Below are 20,413 nucleotides of genomic sequence, written 5' to 3' on the forward strand. Positions count from 1 at the left end.
AATTCTCATCTTCCTCTCTGTCTCAGGTTCCAAACTTTCCCTCAAGCTCTCACCATTCTCATCCTTCCAACTAAATGTGAGGCTCCATCCTCCCATTTCTCATAGATCTCTGCCTGGGCCTTCTTGTCATTCTCTTTACCTCAGTTACTTGTGGACATATCTTTTCCCCACTATATCGTAAAAACTCTACCTTGCACTGTTTCTTAAATTTAAAATCTGAATTTGAAGTAATGAGACAAAGGACAACCTTGTCTTACTGATTTAGATTATTTCTTGTAGTCAGACCACAGACAAATACACTCACACACACACAAATACCACAGAACAAAATACAAAGCTTCCTTCCTAGTCTCACATCACTTAAGGTTGATTTCAGGTCAACTTTACATGCCCTTAATTAACATTCCTCAGGAACTGTTTTTCAATGTTTCCAAGTCATATTTTTTCTCATGTCGGATGTCTCTGGGCTGTTGTCAGTACTTCATGTTCTAGCCAGAGATATTAAGACATGTCCCTTTACACATGACTTGATTCCCTGTGTAACCCAATCTGTAGTTTGGTAATTTGCTGTGCTTTCTAACAGCTCACAGAGCACTCTTGCAGCATGGATGGGGCTCGGACTGTTTCTATTTCATGCTTTTTGAATTTCATACTGACACAAACATAAAAGTATATCCACTGAGTCATTCTGCTGTTACTCTGGGACCCTAAAGAATTCCCACCCTTTCAGCCTTGGCATCATATGCTACCAAGGCATATGGCATATTCCATACTTGTTTAATGCACACTCTTAAAAAAAATGTACACATAACTTTTTGAAGGTTACTTCTTGAGAAATAAAAGTACTTAGCATCAAATAAGATTTTGTTTTTTTTTTTTTTAAGTCAAAAGCACTTTACAATCTTGAATGCCACACAACATCCCTGTGAGGTAGGATAGTATCTTCATTTTACAGGTGAGGAAAACAACACAAGTGAAACCCTTCAGGGCTCGAACTTCAACAAAATCTCGAGGGTCTTTTTTGTCCCAGTACTTGGGTCCCTGAGATAATTCATGCCATCAATTCAGTGAGACAGCACGTGGAGTGGGAAAAAGAAATCCATCCAATATCTGCTCTTTTCTCCAGCCAATCTGGACTTTGAGGGGTTGGGAAGACATGCAAAGGAAGGCTGTTAACCAGTCAGGAGCAGTTGTAACCACTAGGTTGGTGAAGCATAGCATTCTAGGTTAATTAGGTCTTTTTTTTTCTTCTGAAAAATGTTTTGTCTGGAGAAATCTCAATATAAGCAACCTCTTTTTTTCTTTTGTAGTCAAAGTGGTATACATTAGGTTACTACTGTATATTCTTTCAAGGAACAGGACATATATGGCAGCATGGAATTTACACAGTAGCAGTGTTGGCTCAGTTACACTCATAGTGCTAAGTGCTACAGCAGAACCCCATCTTAATATCTGGGTACTGGGCCATGTATCCTCACCATCTTATGGCTTCTTATCACAGTGAGAAGGGTTGTGGACATTAGTGACTATAGAGGGGCTAGGATCTGATTTTTGGAATTAAATCAAACTTGCAGAAGGGCTAATTTATTAAAAAAAATCTACTGCATCAATCTATTCAAAAATAGGATAAATCAACAGGTTTAAGGCTGCAACTTAAGCTGGTGAAAAGGCATGAAGTGGGGAAAGTGTTTACTTTGTCCCCCAGCTTGCATCCTTTCCAGAAAGACAGTGTTCCTGGAATAGTCATTAGACAGGCTTCACTTTAGAGTTCATCAAAAAGGACGTTTTTTTCCCCTGAGATCCATACACATGCCAGATGCCTTTTCTTTTGGGACAGAAGTCAACATCGAAGAATTGTAGATCCAGTACGTTAAATTCAGTAGTCCAAAGATATTATGCCCATCCCTTTCAGAAGCCCGGACAAACACTTCCCTAAGTTGTTTTTGATTGGAGCTAACCTTCCTATCTTGCTTCAGCCCGTGGTTTAAAAGTTGGAGCATGTGCTAATTTGCTGGACAATTTTACCCAAAGTGTGTGTGTGGTGGGGGAGGGTTGGGTTAAGTCTGCTAACTTTCTGAGGTTCTTCAAAGCCTTAAGACTACATTAGCCAATGGATTACAAAGAAATTCCAAGTGGACAAAAGAAATCTTTTCATAACCAGACCTCCTGTCCAGTTATTATATAGTACGTACCACCTCGGAGTCCAGGAGGGGTCTTATAGTCCTGGAATCCAAGGCTGAGCTAGAACGGGCAGAGGCCTCCTCCCCTATCCAACCCACTCGCATACCCCAACAGCCCCCCTTGCCACACAAACCAGCAATCACCAAGGAATTCCCAGGCAAGTCAGTCTACTGCCTTTTCTTTTTAATTACTTAAATATAGGAGCTTAGGCTCACACATTAAACAAGCTTATTTTTTTTAGTTTATTCTGCATTCCAGTGAGAACATTAACTGCATTTTCCACCTTGATAGAAGTTAAGCTGTCTTATAAATAAATCAATTTATAGTTTATCACTGCAAAACTAAATGACAGACCTGGTTTCCTTAAACGGGCAGGGCATCAGATTATCAGCATCCTGGTCTTTGGTTGCCTGCAAACACTAATCTAATGGCAATTTTTAGCATAAGCAGTACAGTGGATTAGTGTCAAAACTTGATTCTCCTGAGCCTGACCTTTCTCCAAAAATGATGGGGGACAGCTGTTTAACCTTTTCCACTAGACTTTCACTCTGGACAGGCCAAAAATCTCCTTGCTGCCTGCCAAAGCATCTGTAATCAGTCATTTCTCCTGAGGAAAAAAAAAACCCATCACAGCACATTTTCCAAGACAACCTGCTCTTGGCCAGCACTTAACACTGGGCTACGGGAAACAGAGCTTTCTGCAAACTCGAGTTTAAAGCCTGTCACTGATGACTTAATATCCACATTCTAACTGCATTTACTTTATGAAACTATTGCCCTACATGGGACCTTGCTTGCAGAATCAGCTCTGGAAGATGGCTTTAAACACAATTGCAGCCCCCAACTCATGGAGTCTATCAATTAAATGACAAAATGGACATGAAGACTGTGACACTGTGTAGGAAACTTTCTCTGGCTTTAACGTGGAAATGAAGCTTTGGCAGCTATTTCTGTATCAGAGAACTGGTGTTGAGCACAGCTCCTTGAAATGGTGCTGGTTCATGGTTTCTAAGCAAGAGTTAGGGCCTCTCTTACTGAAAGTGGAGAAATTGGGAGGCCCATGTGCAAAGGGTAGAATGAGGTTTTAAAAATGGAACTGTCTATAGAGCTCTATGGACTGAAGCCACAAACTTCCATCTCAAATGTAAAAAACACACAAGTCTTCACATACCATTTTGGCCTGCATTGCCTGTTCCAGGGACTGCAAAACAAATACTGCTTTAAACTAAAGGGATCTGTCAGTGGGGGTAGGAGGAAGCACAGAAATCCAGCTTCACAAACAGGCAGCAAAATCTTAGGACTTCTGCACAACACTTGTGACCTGGCCACCAGAAAAATAAAAACCAAACCAACTGAAAGCTGTGTTACGTGGTGGCCAGTTCTACTGGGCTCCAGCTGACTCCCACTCCATGGTAACTAGGACAACACAGAGTCGTTGGGGACAAACTGGAAGAGAGAAACTGCCTTGCGTCTTGAATTGCAAAATTGCGCTGCTGTGACCCATCAGTCAGGGGATGGCTACTCAAGAGCTCTGACAGCTGAGTTCATCGGGCATCCAAGGGGAAAGAGCGGAGTACACCACCTTCTGCTTCTATCTCCCATTCCAATAGGTGAGGAAGGCAATGGCTTCCATCTCTTTGCCCCTAGGGTAAGGCCAATGAAAGCCTCCTTATACATGGGAGGACAGGAAAAGACAGAAATCACAAAAGAACTTGCACATCTTTCTCCCTTCAAACAATAAGTGAATTGATTGAGGGAAGGTAGCTCTCCTGGTGCACTTCCCTGAAGGCCTTTATGGTGTACCAACTCTAGATTTTTCACTCAAAGGAGAAGTCAATGGGGAATATGGAAGCTCTAGACCCTGCCCCTGTGGCACATTTTACCAGAAGCCATCCCACACCATCTGGGAAGGTGGGAAATATAAGGTGCTACAAAGCCCTGGTAGCTCCCTCTCCTCTGAGGATGACTGAGCAAGGAGGGATGGTGAGGGGTACCCCACTCCCCCTTCCACCCCATTTCAGTGCAGTTCAATGAAAGCCTCCAGCTCTTCGGGGATGAAACCCTTGTACGGGACCTTGTGCTTGTCTAGGGCACGGGCTGCAAGGCACTGGAGGGTAATGTAGTTGAAGGGCTGCATGGTACTCTTGCTGAGCAGCTTTTCATCCAGCAGCTCGTAGGCAGTTTTCTTGAAGGCATTAGTCGCATCCATGTGGGCACCAGCCTCCATCAGGGCACTCATGATCAGGGGGCAGTTGTTTTGGGCAGCTATGTGCAATGGGGTGTTGTTGTCAAAGTCCCTGCTGTCTGGATCGGCCCCACATTCTAATAACACATTCACCACATGCAGAGAAGGGAACTTGCCCACTGGGTAGCGGCCCACAGCAGTTGTGTCCTTGTCCACAGCCATATGCAAAGGGGTGAAACCATTCTTGCCCCGTGGACTGCATTTGAGAAGCCTGTAGACAGTCTGCCGTTTGAGGTGTTCTTGTTCTGGGGTACACTCCACTTTTTCTAGAAGGTAGATTAGGTGGAGAATGATAGCTAGGGCTTTGGTGAACTGTGAAGAGTCACCAGGGTCTTTGGGGTGCTGCAGGGCCCTCTCTACTTCTCGAACTCCTTTACTGAGCACACCCATGAGGTCAGCGAAGCCAATCTGGGTACCCAGGCTGCCCTTGGTGGTTCGGTCCTGCAGCACATAGGAGAAGAGTTCTGCAAAAGAGAGGAAGCTGCTAGCTGTCATGGGGCTCAGGGGTTCCAGGTTGCTCTGTTGCATGTCGAGGGCGTACTTCCACAAGTGGATGCACCTTTCAAAGTTGCCCGAGTCTGCATACACTGCCCCTCTGTAGCGAATGTAGTAGGAAGTGTCTGGATGTGAGGGTCCCAGGATGCGCTCCCGGATCAACAAAGCCTGCATCCTCATCTCATCAGGGTCGGTAATGAGGGCTTCCAGTTCTTCCGAGGTATTCACTTCCTTGGAATAATCATAGGCCAGGACTAGCTGTTGAGGCTCGGGTTTGGGCAGATACTCCCCACCCTGGTGCCGTAGCTCCATGGCCCTCCTCCAATACTTGAGAGCGCCCAGTAGATCCCTCTTTTTGTCCACGAATGTGGCCCCCAGTAACTCCAAGGCTTCCACAGCGGCTTCTCGGCTAGTGGGGCAGCAGCTCTCATAGGGCTCTGGGGATTGGGCGTCCTCTGCCCCCCGGCTGGTGCTGGGCACGGCGGCTTCCTCCTCATGCTGCTGCTGCTGAAGCTTTGGTTGCACTTGGAGCTCGGGGGTCGGCTGCTCCTGGATGAGGTATTCCACGATGTTGGTGTGGCCGGTGACGCTGGCGGCCAGCAGCGGGGTCATGCCGTAGCCATCCCGCTCCATGCGCGCCTTGCAGCCCAGAAGCAGCTGCAGGATTTCCAGGCTTCCGGACTCGGCACAGTCGTGCAGGGCCGTGTTGCCCTTGGCGCTGCGCCGGTTCACCTGCGCGCCCTGCTCCAGCAGGTAGCGCGCGATCTCGCAGTGGCCCTTGTAGCAGGAGATCATGAGGCACGTATGCCCGTGCCTGTTGGCCACCTCCAGGTCGGCCTGGTGCTCGCCCACCAGGTAGCGCACCACGTCCAGGTGCCCGTCAAAGCAGGCTGCGCGCAGCGGTGTGGAGTTGGTGCGCGTGGTGCGGTTCACCGAAGCGCCGCGCCGCAGCAGGCTCTGCACCACGCCCAGGTGCCCGGCAGCCGAGGCGGCCCACAGCGGCGGCGCGCCCTCGATGGTCTCGCCGTCGAAGTGCACCGAGCCGCCCGCCTCCACGCTGGCGCCGCAGCGGTCCACCAGGTATTCCACCACATCCAGGTGGCCGTAGCGGGCAGCGATGAGCAGCGGCGTGCCCCCGGCGGCCGGGCCCCCAGCCGCCCCGGCCACCGGCTCGCCGGTCAGCTCGTCCAGCTCTTCCCGGCTGCGGCCGCTTAGCAGCTTCTGCAGCAGCTGCAGTTTGCCATCGCGCGCCGCGTTGTACACGGCCGTGCGCAGATCCATGGCGCGCGCCGCTCCCCACCCATCGGCCGCGCGGGGCCGGGGCAGGGCCGAGCCGAGCCGAGTCGAGCCGAGCCGAAATCGGCGGACTAGAGCCCAGCAACCTTCACTCTCTCCCCCGCCGCCATCTTAGGCCTGCCGTAGGCAGAACAAAATGGCGCCCGGCGGCCGGGAGGAGCCTGGGGGGGGCTCGCTGCGCGCGAGGGCCCCTGGGAAATGAAGTTCTCCGTTAGAGACGGCAGCCACGCAGTATAAGAATCCGGGAAGTGTTAGGAGGAAGCGGGGGGGGGCCCTACTCGAACGAACCAGGAGGGAGAAGGGCTATGTGGGAATTGTAGTTCTTACCAACGAGCCTGTGGCGGTTGCGGGGCTGGGGTGGGTGATCTTGACTAAACTATGCTTCCCAGCATGCAAAGCAACTCCCCCATCCCACTCCCCTCTCAACTGCTGTCCTAGAAAAGTGAGGAATCTTTGGATAGGCTAGGCTCTTTCGAACGTCACCGCCCATTGGCCAATAACAAGTGGTTGATCACTCTCGAGTCGTTTACCCCTGCCGCTTCTGCCTTCAACCACCAGAGAATTCCATTTCCCGGCAACCTTTGGGAGCAAGAGAGCGGGCAAGGAGCCAATCAGAAGCTTGGATGGTGGACCACCTTCTGGGTTGGGCGGATTGAGGCGGGGTTTTGTCGTCAGTTCCTTCTGTGAGTGGTCTGTAAGGCTCTCTCGGGTAGGGGAGAGGTAGGGGGCGCTTGGTAGCGCCCAGGGCGGCTGGGGTGCCCCGGGGAGATCATTTCCCTCTGCGGCACAGAAGACCCAGGCCTACTCACTCCCGCTTTATTTCGTCTATGTCACAGGCGGGATCTTGTAGTTATGGACACAATCGTTCCAGCTCTCCCAACCGGTCTTGGGGTGGGGGAGGGAAGGGGGGGCGCGCGCGCGCGTGAGTTTAAACTCATTTTACAAATGAGGAGATTTGAGGTCCACAGAGAAGTCAGGCAGTTGGCATTTATTAAATGGCTACTACATGCCAGGGCCATGCTAAGCACTGGAGGCATAAAGAAAGGCAAAAGACAGTCTCCTGCCCTCACGGAGCTCACGGTCTAAAGGGGGAGACAACATGCAAGCAACGACAAAGTATAGACGGGGTAAACGACAGGTGATCCCAGAGCGATGCACTAGCATCACGAAGGATTGGGAAAGGCATTCTTCTAGAAGATGGAATTTTGGCTAGGACTTGAAGGAGGCCAGGAAGTGGAGACGAGGAGGCAGAGCATTTACAGGCATTGGAAACAGCCCGTGAAAATGCCCACAGCCCAGCTGTGACTTGCCAGGGTCACACGTGGGCTGTTAGTGTGATTAACCACCAGCTTGTTCAGCTGTTAAGTGGTTCAGTGGAAAGAGTAGGTCACTTGGAGTGAGGAAGACCCGAATTCCAACCCAGCCTCTGATTGGACTGCCTGTGTGACCCTTGGCAAGTCGCTCAACTTTCTCCTTATCTATAAAATGAGGGGGTGAGGGTCCATTCATTCTAGTTCTAGGTTTGTGAAGTTATGGCTACAAATCCAGGCCATTTTCTACGCTGCCACTACTTCCTTAAAGCCCTGGGACCTAGGGTATCAGATCAGACTATCATGCTCATTTTGTACCTGGGGCGAAAGAGCTGGATCTTAACCCCAGTGACTCACTGAGACTCACCTAAAATTAGTCACTTGTCCCCTCTAGGTCTCAGTTTCCCTATTTTATATAAAGGGGATAGGACCAGCCAGGGGTTCTTGACTTTGAGTTTGTAAACTTGATTTTTTAACAAAAATTATGATAACTCAATATAGTTTATTTCCTTTGCAATCTTATGCCTTTAAAAACATTCTGAGAAGGAGTTCATAGGTATCACCAGACTGCCAAAGGTGTGCAAGACACAAAAAAGGTAAAGAACCCCTGGGTTAATTCCAGTGGTACTCTATCACCCATAGGACTAAATGATAAAATGCCATTTGGTGTTCAAAGCACATTATATGGGGAAATGGCATCAAGTGCTTCCCAGATTTATCAGATTACTCACTTCCAGGAAGTGAATCTGGGCAAAAGAAAAGGTTCCATAAGGCCTATGAGGCACAAACGAATCACTGAGAATATCATATTTCTTACCATCTCAATGGGTAGAGGGAGAGAATTTGTAACTGAAAATTAAATTAGTAATACATACATATGTAAGGTTTTCATTGTCTATAGGAGGTAATATTGACTGAGTCATTTGATTTTTCCTATCCAAAAACCAAGTTTTTGGTGTGTTTTTTTTTGTTTTTCCTATCAGGCACAAATGAATCACTGAGAATATAAATTCACTGAGCCAAAAATATCTGACATTTATGCCACCCACCCTGTGTGGTAGATTAGTATCATGGAGAGGGCTAGACTTGGAGGGACACTGGCTGGTTGATCATGGGAAAATTACTTCATTTCTCTATGCCTTAGTTTCCTCATGTGTAAACTAGATTATAATATCTGCAGTACCCACCATACAGGGCTGTTTTTAAGGCTCCGATAAGATAACTTCTGTAATAATGCTTTGTAAACCTTAAGGTGGAATACATGTCAGCTATTTTTGGCTCAGCAGATTTATTCTCAGTGATTCATTTGTGCTCAATTGGGGGGTGGGGAAGAGAAACTTTTTTTCTGGCCTTTTGAAACCTTTTCTTTTGCCCAAATTCACTTCCTGGAATTGAGTAATCTGATAAATCTGGGAAGTACATGATGCTTTTTCCCCACATCATGTGTTTGTGAGAATGGATTTTCTGCATATGTTGCTAAAATATAAAATCAGAAACAGACTGGACATGGAACCTGAGGTTGAGGCTTTCATTATTTCAGCCAGACTTGGAAAGCTATAAAACAGCAGTAGCTAGATCATCAAGTGATTCAGAGATATACTTTCTATAAATAATAAAAGCTTCACACATGTATGTATTACCATTTTATTTTTTCAGTTACAGATTCTCTACCTCCCTCTACCCCCTACCTCCCCATGGAGATACTAAGAAATATGATACCTATCATATACCTGAAGTTACACAAAACATTTCTACATTAGCCCTGTTCTGTGTAAAAAAAAAAAAAAAGTGTTAATCTGAATTCTGAGTCCATCAGTTCTCTATCTGTGGTGCATAACATTTTTCATCATGAGTCCTTTGGCATTCTGATGGCTCATTGTGTTGATGACAGTTACTAAGTGTTTCACAATTTTTATAATGTTGCTGTTACTATGTACATCATTCTGGTCCTGCTCGCTTTATTTGCATCCGTTCATATAAATCTTCCAAAGGTATTTTGAAGCCATCTCCTTCATCATTTCTTATAGAACAGTAGTATTCTATTACAGTCCTATGTCATAGTTGGTTGAGTCATTCCTCAATTAATGTGGATCCCTTCAGTTACCAATTCTTTTACTCCATAAAAAAGTTGCTATAAATATTTTTGTACATAGGGGCTCCTTTCCTTTTTGTTTGATCTCCTTGGGGTATAGACCTAATAATAGTATTGCTGGGTCAAAGGGTATGCAGTTTTGTAGTCCTTAGGACATAGTTCCAAATTATTCTCCAAAATTGTTGACTGCTTCATAGCTGCACCAACAGTGCATTAGCGTACCTTTTTTCTCCTCACATCTAGAATTTGTCCTTTCCTTTTCTATGATCTTAGCCAATCTGATGGCTGTGAGGTGGGCGGGTCAGAGTTCTTTCAATTTGTATTCTTCTAATTAGAGATTTAGAGCATTTTTGATTATGACTATTGACAACTTTGATTTCTTTGATTTCTTCCTCTGAAAACTGCCTGTTCATATCCTTTGACCATTTAGTAATTGGAGAATGGCTCTTATTTCTATAAATTTGGCTCAGTTCTCTACATATTTAAGAAATCAGACCTTATCAGAGAAACTTGCTACAAAATTTCCCTCCAGTTTCCTGCTTTCCTTATAATTTTGGCTGGGTTGGTTTTGTTTGTGCAAAAACTTTAAAATTTTATGTAATTATCCATTTTGCCTCCCATGGACCTCGAGATCTCTTGTTTGGTCATGAATTTTTCCCGTTACTATAGACCTGACAGGTAATTTCTTCCATGCTCCTCTAATTTGCTTATGATATCACTTTTTATATCTAAATCATGTACCCATTTTGAACTTATTTTGGTATTATATATTAGGTATCACAACGTGAGATGTTTGTCTATACCTGGTTTCTGCCAGACTTCTTTCCAGTTTTGTTTTTGTTTTTTAACTTCTTTCCAGTTTTACAAGCAGTTTCTCAAATCGTGAGTTGTTGCCCTAAAAACTTGGATCTTTGGTTTATTAAACACTAGGTTACTGTGCTCGTTTGCTGCAGTATGTGGTGTATCTAATTTAATCCATTGATCAATCACTCTATTTTTTATACAATATAAAATTTTTTTGATGATTACCACTCTAGTATAGTTTAAGATCTGGTACTGCTAGACCCCTTCCTTTGCATTTTTTTTTTCATTGATTCCCTTGATATTCTTGACCTTTTGTTTCTCTAGATGAATTTTGTTATTATTTTTTCTAGCTCTATAAAGTCATTCTTTGGTGGTTTGATTAGTAGGGTACTGAATAAGTAAATGAATTTAGGTATCATTGTTATTTCTATTGTATTGGTTTGGCCTATTCGTGAGCAATTAATATTTCTTCATTTATTTAGATCTGTCTTTATTTGTGTGAAGTGTTTTATAATTGTGTTCATATAGTTCTCGTGTGTCTTGGCAGGTAGACTCTCAAATATTTTATACTGTCTGCATTTATTTTAAATGGAATTTCTCTTTCTGTCTCTTTCTGCTGTGTTTTGTCATCAGTATAACATAGATAGAAATGTAGATAATTTGTGTGGATTTATTTTGTGTCCTATAATTTTGCTAAAGGTATTAATAGTTTCAACTAGTTTTTAAAGTTGACTCTCTAGGATTCTCTTAAGTAAACCATCATATCATATTCAGAAAATTTGTTTTCTCATTACCCCCATTTATTCCTTCAATTTATTTTTTCTTGTCTTATTGCTATTGTTAGCATTTCTGGTACAGTATTGAATAATAATGATGATAAATGGACATCCTTGCTTCACCCCTGATCTTATTAAGAAGGCTTCTAGTTTATCCACATTACAGAAAATATTTGCTCTTGGTTTCAGACAGTTACTATTTATTTTGAGAAAAACTCCATTTATTCCTATGCTTTCCAGCATTTTTAAAAATAGGAATGGGTGTTATATTTTGTCAAAAGCTGTTTCTGCGTCTATTGAGATAATCATACAATTTTTGTTTTGTTTTTTGTTGCTAATATGGGTCATTTATGCTGAGCATTTTCCTAATGTTGATGTATTACTATTTTCAAATGAAATTACAAGCCTGTACCACCAAAAAAATGTTGTTGTAACTAAAGTACATATTAATTTTAAAACATTACTGAATTCGTTGCAGTTTTTGTCATTTAAAAACAAATCAGTGAATAATATCATAATTACTATAATGTTGTAGCATGAAAAATATTTTAACATTAAGAAAGGCTACTTGTGCTTAAAAAAAAAAATTGGGAAAGAGTGCAAAGAACATTAGCTTTTAAGCCATAGGCTCTGGGTTCCAAATCCCAGATCTGCTGCTTACTATGTAACCTTGGGTAAATCACTGAACTTCACTGTGTCTCAGTGCCTCAGTCTATAAAATGAGCAGGCTGGACTAGATGGCATGTAAAAACCTTCAAGCTGATGATCTCTGTGGTCTGGTCTAGCTCTGATGTTTAGTGATTCTGACTTGCTAGCCAGATAGCCTTGGGGAAGTCACCAAACCTCTGAGCTCTAGCTTTTCCATCTATTGGACATGAATACTAATACTTGTCCTATCTACCTAATCAGTCAATCCACAAACATTTATTAAGTCCTCAGTATATTTGTGACAAGTGCTGGGGTTACAAAGAAAATGCAAAAATAGTCTCTGTCCTTTAGGAACTTACATTCTAATGGAGGAAACAACATATGCATAAATAGGTAGAAACATGCAGAGTAGAAGAGAGGCCAGTAGCAGCTGGGGAGACAGGGAAGGCTTCCTGCAAAAGGTGGACAGACTGGGAAGAACTTTAAATGTGAAATAGAGGCATTTACATTTAATCCTCGAGACTACTGAAATTAATGTTGAGTGACGTGGTCAGACCCATGCTTTAGGAAAATCCCTTTGGCAGCTTTGTGGAGGATGGATTGGAGTGGGGAAAGACAAGGTAGGGAGATCATTTTAGTCTAGGAGAGAAGTGAGGAGGGCTTGTCCTCTGTTGAGTAGTGGCTGAGTGAATGGAGAATGGAAGACTCATAAGAGAGGTGTTGTGGAAATAGAAGATTTGGCGACTGAATGGGTATATGGGGTTGTGAGAGTGTGGAGTAAAGAATGTAATTAATTGAGGGTGGGAACCTGGTGGGAAGGATAGTGGTACCTTTACCAGTAATCTGGAAGTTAGAAGGCAGGGGTGTGTGATGTATAAAAAGTTTGAGAGACGTAATTTCCGAGTAATTATTTTATTAATTATGCTAGCATAGAATTAATTAAAAGGGTCAGTGACACTCTCAAATGTTCCCACTCAATGCTTATATTCCCTTGGAAGAATGGATGTTCCTAAGGGTGACAATCGACTCTGATTGGTTATTAGAGAGAGAATGTATGTTATAATGAAAGGTGGACTTATGCTGATGAGGGGGCTGGGGGATTTTGATCTTGTCCTTTAGTTTCAAGTCACCTCCAGACTTGGGCAATCTAGACAGAGGATTTACCCACCTTGCCTAAACCTGCCTGAGTGGAACACAGTGATCTGGAATTCACCTTAGATTAAATTTTTTAAGAGACAACAACTCCACCTAGATAAGATTGTTCTAAGTCGGGTAAATTTTTGGGAAAGGTCAGGGATCTCCCCAGTCATTTGTTATTATCATTTCTCTCAGTCGTAAAGTCCCTCCTGTCTCTAACATTCTATGTTGTATGTTCGAAGGTCCCTCCTGGCTGTGATAGTCTATGTTCTGAGGTCTCTCCCAGCTGACAAACTGTGGCTCTGTGACTCCACTTTTAGGTCAGGGCCTACTGCATTTTCTTTTCATCCCCTGTGTTCAATCTGAGAAAAGGACATTTGGATTTAAAAACAAAAACACACCAAAAAAAAAATGGAACGAAAAACAAAAAAACAAAAACACTGGGATTTGGAATGAATTGCCTGGGGTTTCCTACTAATGAAGTTCACCACAGTTTAGGAGATTGACTATTTGAGTCTCACATCACTTTAGTTACTAAGAAATGGTCTCCAAATGAATGTGTCCCTTTAAAGTTAATGTCCTTTTCAGGACTTACCCTTCACAGGGTACACAGTGTAGCCTCTGGTAGAGCTGGATGTGTAGTAATTGCTCCTCTGTGATTGAGTTAAAAGAACACTGGATTTGGAGGGAGAACATTTGGGTTCAGGTCTCAGCTCTGTCACTACTGGCAGTGTGACCTTGGGCAAGTCATTCACAGAACATCCGTTTCTTAAAGAGTAAGATGGGGATAATATTTGCCCTACCTGCCTCATAGGGTTGTGAGGATCAAATGATATGATAACAGACTGGGAGCTGAGGGGGACTTCTGAGGTCATCTAGTTATTTTGCCTCATTTTATGATAAAAGGAGACTGAAGCCCAAAGAATATCTTCCCAGGAGTCACAGAGCGACAGAGCTGGGATTTGGAACAGAGGCCCTCGGACTCCCATTCCAACATGTTGGACCATGCTATGTGCTTGATGTTTCTCAGGCGTTCTGTAAACTGCAAAATGCTGTAGAAAAATGAAGTCTTCTTATTTCCTTGATGATTGGTGATCTTCATATAGAGTTGGAAGACCTTACAAAGTACCTGCCGTGCTTCTGTAGTCTGGTAAAACTCTTGTTTCTTCTAGCCTTCCCTTTCTTTGTCTTCCTTTTCCTCACCTTTTCTCTGCCCCCTCCCCCCCCCAAATGGAAACTTCTATATTTGCAACATTCCAGGTTTCTAGTTTCCTGGCCGATTTGTGTCTCCCTTTCTGTGACCTGGGAATGGGTAGAGAGGGGGAAACCAGCCAGGCCTGCCAGAAGATGACCTCTCCTGTCTCCATAAAACGTTTGATCTGGGAGGTGGCATGGCTCCTGCACTGAGTGAGTAAAAAGCTGGCTTGAAGCTTAACATAAAAAAAAAAAAACAAAAAAAAACCCAAGATCTTGGCCACTGGTCCCATTGTTTCCTGGCAAATAGAGGGAGAAGAAATGGAAGCAGTTTATATTTTATAATTTTTATAAAATTTTTTTATAAAAAAATATGATTTTATAAAATTTTTATATATTTTATATTCTTGGGCTCAAAGATTATTGTTTCTTTTTTTTTTTCCCTTTTTAGGCATTTTGGGTTAAGTGCCTTGCCCAGGGTCACACAGCTAGTAAGTGTCAAGTGATTGGTCTGAGGCTGGATTTGAACTCAGGTCCTCCTGACTTCAGGGCTGGTGCTCTATCCACTGTGCCACCTAGCTGCCCTGGGCTCATAGTTATTGCAGGTGATGACTGTAGCTTTGAAATTAAAAGATGATTGCTCCTTGGAAGAAAAGGTATGGCAAATCTGGACAGCATACTAAAAAGTAGAGACATTACCTTGGGACGAAGGTCAATATAGTCAAAGTTATGGTCTTTCTAGCAGTAATGTATGGTTGTGAGATTTGCACTATAAGGAAAGCTGAGTGCCAAGAATATCTGATGCTTTTGAATTATGGTGCTGGAAAAGATTTCTGAGAGTCTCTTGGACAGCTTGGAGACCAAATCAGTCAATACCTAAATTAATTCAGGCTATTCACTGGAAGACCAAATACTTAACCTGAAGCTTAAATACTTTGTCCACATAATGAGAAAACAAGATTCATTGGATAAAACCCTGATGTTGGGGAAAATTGAAGGCAAAAGGAAAAGGGGACAGCAGAGGATGAAATGGTTAAATAGTGTCATGGAAGCAATTAATATGAGCTCAGACAGACTTCAGGAGATAGTGGAGGACAGAAGAGCCTGGCATGCTGTGGTCCATAGGGTCACAAGGAGTCAAACATGTCTGAACAACTGAACAGCAACAAAATCAGTGCCTGACTCATATATTAGCAAAAACCCTTCTATAGCATTCCAAATACTCTCTTCTTTGTTCTAATAGGATATATGTTCCTTGAGGATAGGAGTGGTCTCCCTTTTATTTCTATCCCCAGCATCTAGCACAGTTTCTGGAACATAAAAGGTGTTTAATAAGTGGTTGCTGTCCTATTGATTCTTTGTGGAAGAAGTAGCTTTTCTTGCCAAAGTCCACCCCTCTATTTGTGTCCTTGAGCCCATGATCCTTCCTATCTTCCTCTGGATGCTTACCCGGCTATCACTCATCAATTGGTCAATCAATAAACATTTTTTGTCTTCTATGTACATTATTAAGTATGCTGGGAATATAAAGACAAAAATGAAACTTCCTAAGGATAGGTTATTTTTTGTTTGTATCTCCAGTTCTTGGCACATTGTAGGTGCTTAGAAGCAGCTAGGTGGCGAAGTGGATAGAGCACCAGCCCTGGATTCAGGAGGACCTGAGTTCAAATGCAGCCTCAGACACATAACACTTACTATCTGTGTGACCCTGGGCAAGTCACTCAACCCCCATTGCCCAAAAAAACCCAACCCCCCCCCCAAAATACATCGTAGGTACTTAATAAATATTTTTTGAATGAATGAATCTCATTTGATTATAACAGCGACTCTGAGAAGTAGATATTACAAGGATTATTATTCCCATAATAATGGTCTGAGCTCAAAGAGGTTAAGAGGTTATCTATGGTTGTGCCACTAGTAATGGCTAACATTTCTCCATCTTTTCCACAAGAATACCTTAAGAGACTTTGTTAAATGCTTTCCTAAAAAGGAAGTTAAGTTCACCTGATCTTTCTGCCTAGTAGTCTTGTGGGGGGGGGGGGAAGAAGTTAGATGGACATCCTCTTGATGGTCCCATGCTGGCTCTTGGTGATCGCTGCTTTCTTTTCTATGTCCTCACTAGCCATCCTTTTGATAGTACTTTCTAGAATTTTTCCAGGAATGAAAATCAGGCTCAGTGGCCTATAATTCTGTGACTCCAATCTCTTGTCTTGTTTGCAAATCAGGTCATTTTCCCTTCTCCAAATCATCTGTATTGCTCCTATTCTCCCTGATCATTCCAAGGTTACCGACAATGGCTTAGTCTTCATCATTTCCACCAGTTACTTTGGTATCTGCCAGGTTTTTTTTTTTTAGCAGCAGCTTCTTTGGATGCACTGAGATGAATGAGCACCTGTGAATGAAAGTATAAATATTTATATTTATCCACACACTTGTGCATTCACACATATGTTATATACAATAATATATACAATGTGTATAATTCACACATGTTATATACAATGATATAAACGTGTATAATTGTATACATAATATTTACAATGTATTATATACACATTTCATACACGTTTATGAAAATATTTATGTATGTGTAAATAGGTAGATAGATTCATTTATTCCTCTGGCTTTAGGACTGGCATGAACAGTTGGGGAGGAGATTATCACAGACAACTAGTTTCCAGATGCAGACAAGGAGTGGGGGTAGGGAAGAAACTTGGCCATTTCCTTTTTTTGATACTGCAGGCTTGTTGCTATGGGGACCAGATGCAGCCAATACTTTTCTTTGAAGGGCCTATTAAGTAATACTGAATAATAATGGACTGTCTGTGGCAGAACAGGCAAGTGGCAAGAATGCATGCCATCCTTTAATAAGGGCATTTTGGTTTAAGTGCCCTGACCTAACATTACTCAGCATTCTTAATTGCCCTCCATTGCCCTCATGCTCAGAGTTGCCTGTGCTGTATCCCAGGGGTTAAGCAACCAGTACCTTTCAGCATTTTCCTAGCAGAAACCAGGAGTCTACTGATAACAGGACTCAGTCCTCCTTTGCTCTCTGCATCCTGTCCTCCACCCCCCTACGTATGCTGAAAAAAGCAGAATGGACTTCAGAATTCAGAGACTACAGTATTAATCCCAACTCTGCATGGCTGAGACTTATTGTGTGGCTTTGGGTAAATGACTTCCCTCTTGGCCTTTGGTTTCTTTCTCTGTAAAAGTGTTTGGGCTTAGTGTTCTCCAGAGTTCCTTCCAAGTCTAACATTCTATTATTTGTTTGGATGAAAAGGTCTAAAAAAGGCCCAACTGGATGTAGAGTTAAAACTTGGAAACGTGGGCTTTTAGATCTGTCTCAGCCAATAACTAATTGGGCAGCCACTGGCATGTCCTTTCTTTGTCTCCATTTCATCTATAAAATGAGGGAGGAGTTGTACTAAATGACCTTTAAGGTTCTTTCCAAAGTTAAAAATCTATGAATCTATGATATAGGACTTGGTGTGGATTAAAAATGAACAGGTGAAATAGGTTGGCTGTGTCTTTCTGCTTTTTATTAACTACAGTCCTAGACAGCAGCCTTCTGAGAAGCAAAAATGGGCATCGATGGATGCTGTGATCCTTCTTACAGTTGTCCACTAGTAAATAACAGGAGCCACTTCCATTTCATTTGCTATGCTTATTCCCACTACTGGACCTCCCCAAACCCAGTTATCAGGGGTTCCTTGAGTCTGACTGCCTCCAGCAAGCATTTGCTGACCAGCCCAGCCCACAGTGATGTCAGCCTCCTGAGTTCCTGCCGCACTCAATACCTTGGGCAAGGACTTAATCCTGTAGGGCCTTGTGACATTTCTCATAGTATTGTCTCTAATCTTAGGTTTTGGTTTTGTTTTCCACTTTTCACTTGTGTGTTAAGGTTCAAACTATTATGCTGGATATCTCTGTCTCCCCCTGCTCCTACTCCCCACCCTACTCATCTGATGCCTCCATTTTCAGCCTTACTCCATACTTGAGGCAACCAGGAGGCAACCTAGAACACTAGGCTTGAAGTCAGGAAGATCTGAGTTCAAATTTGAGTTCAAATCTAAGATGCTTGACAATTCCTAACTATGTGGTCCAATGAGACACCTCTCTGTGCCTCAGTTTTCTCATCTATAAAATAAATGGGTTGGCCTTCTGAGGCAAATTCCCTTCCAGCTCTAAATTTATGATCCTATCCTCCCTTCCATGCCCTCTGCTCCAAATTGGACAACTCTCTGCCTTTACAACATGTCTTGAGCTGTCCGTCCTCTCATGCTTTTCCTAATCTCTGGAATACCCTCCTTCCAGTTCTTTGCCTGTTGAATTCCTGCCCATCCCTTAAAGCCCAACTCAGATGTCACCTCCTTATGAAGCCTTCCCTAACCTTCCTGTCAGTAATGACCTGACCCCTCAAATCTCACATAGTGCTTTAATTGTAACTCTTAATGGACTTAGCATCTAATATTGAATGTTGATGCAGGACTGAGCACACAGTAAGCCCTTAATATTTATTCTGATGTATACTTTATCTTGGGCAGCTCAGTGGTGCAGTGGTTAGAGCACCAGACCTGAAGTCAGGAAGACCTGGTTTCAGATACTTACTAGCTGTGGGACCCTGGGCAAGTCCCTTAACTGTGTTTGCCTCGGTTTCTTCATCTGTAAAATGAGTTGGAGAAGGAAATGGCATATTACTCCATTATCTTTGGCAAGAAAACCCCAAACGGAGTCACAGAGAGACAAGACTGAAACAACAACATCCCTTGTCTTCCCAATCAAATTGTTAGTTCTTTATATATGTCTATGTATTTTCCACAGGCTCCAGAACAGGACCTTGTGCTTAGTGGGCATCAGCAAACATTTACTGACTTAAAACATACCCATTGTAGGGGAGCTACAACTTAGCATGGTGTTGGCCATCCCTGCCAGGGGATGGAGACATTATATCATCTTCCCTTGCACCAAGGCACATGTTGGATGAATGAGTGGCACACAGAGATGCGTGTCTTCCATCTGTGTTCACACATGTATACCAAAAGCTGATGCAAACACAGGCTAATGCTCATCTCCCCCACTTTGAGGAGTCCTGCAGTGTGATATTAGTGGAAGGAATACTGAATTGGGGAGAGGTCAGAACACCTGGGTTCCAGTCCTAGGCCTCGTTTTTTCTCATCTATAAAGAGGGCTGGACTAAAGGATAATCTAGCTCTGACACTATTCTAAGATCCCTTCCCCAATTCTGACATTCTATGTTGTATAGTCTAAATTCTGACCTTCTATGTTCCAAGGTCCTTCTAGCTCTGATGTTCTGTGTTCTATGTTCTTGTGTCCCTCATGGTTCTAACATTCAGTGTTCTCCATTTTATAGGCTCAGATGCTATTTTTTTGGTGAGGCAATTGGGGTTAAGTGACTTGCCCATAGTCACACAGCTAGTAAGTGTTATATGTGTGAGGCTGGATTTGAACTCAGGTCCTCCTGACTCCAGGGCTGGTACTTTATTCACTGTGCCACCTAGCTGCCCCAGGCTCGGACACTTTTAAGCTGTCATTTAGATCTATCATTCTATGTCTTATTTTATTTTAGAGACTGGTATTCCCTACCTCACCCAGTCTGGAAGTACAACAGGCTACTTATGGGCCTGGCCCCACTGCTCATCAAGCGTGAAAGCTGTGACCAGCTCTGTTTTCAACCTGGGCCATTGGCCACACCTTTGGACCCTTGGTGGCTCACTGATCCTGGAGGTTTGTGATCTTGGTGCCAGACAGTGCAGACACCTAATTGGCTATAGTCTTACTTCAACTCAGACCTCCCAAATTCAACCAGGTTCAGCCTTCCCAGCAGGGATTATGTGTGGGCCACTGCATCCAGCCTATGATTCATTTTAAAGGGGCATTGATAGCTACTAGTCTGATGCAATGAGGGTCATTGAGGATGATATCATAGATCAGTTAAGTTTCCCTGAGGCTTCCTGACTATCCCAGGAGGACAATTCTAAAAATACTCTAATCTCTTACTTCATGCTATCAATCCAGGGGTCAATCTCAAGATCTCACTCACCCCCTCTAGGGAACTTTAACCATATTTTTTATTAAGGTGTCTGATGATAGCATTTTCTTTGCTTGTTAACAAGCTACCAGGACTTTGGTTACCTGGGATGAGGGTTTCAATCTGTCTGGAGCAGACATGAGAGCTAGAGGGTAGCACTAAATAATGTTGAATCAGTGCACC

The 20,413-nt window shown here is 43.3% G+C and overlaps 1 protein-coding gene and 1 long non-coding RNA gene across 2 annotated transcripts in view; one reads left to right on the forward strand and one right to left on the reverse strand.

Annotated features, from left to right (window-relative positions):
* Positions 1 to 1,283: 1,283 nt before the first annotated feature.
* On the reverse strand, positions 1,284 to 6,202 carry FEM1A (fem-1 homolog A). Its single transcript, XM_027850985.1, has one exon. It carries the CDS (start codon positions 6,200 to 6,202, stop codon positions 4,199 to 4,201), a length of 2,004 nt encoding a protein of 667 aa, XP_027706786.1. The 3' UTR covers positions 1,284 to 4,198.
* A 599-nt stretch (positions 6,203 to 6,801) lies between these two features.
* The window catches only part of LOC114035058, a 48,176-nt gene continuing 34,564 nt past the window's right edge, over positions 6,802 to 20,413 (forward strand). The window contains exon 1 of the long non-coding RNA XR_003568182.1: positions 6,802 to 6,900. This is a non-coding gene — a long non-coding RNA (uncharacterized LOC114035058). The remainder of the gene's footprint in view (positions 6,901 to 20,413) is intronic.

This window comes from Vombatus ursinus, unplaced genomic scaffold, assembly GCF_900497805.2.
Source record: "Vombatus ursinus unplaced genomic scaffold, bare-nosed wombat genome assembly UNPS02009173.1, whole genome shotgun sequence".
Taxonomy (NCBI): domain Eukaryota; kingdom Metazoa; phylum Chordata; class Mammalia; order Diprotodontia; family Vombatidae; genus Vombatus; species Vombatus ursinus.

Excerpts from the sequence above, each read along its gene's own strand:
- FEM1A (XM_027850985.1), bottom strand. The coding sequence starts at position 6,202 with ATGGATCTGCGCACGGCCGTGTACAACGCGGCGCGCGATGGCAAACTG.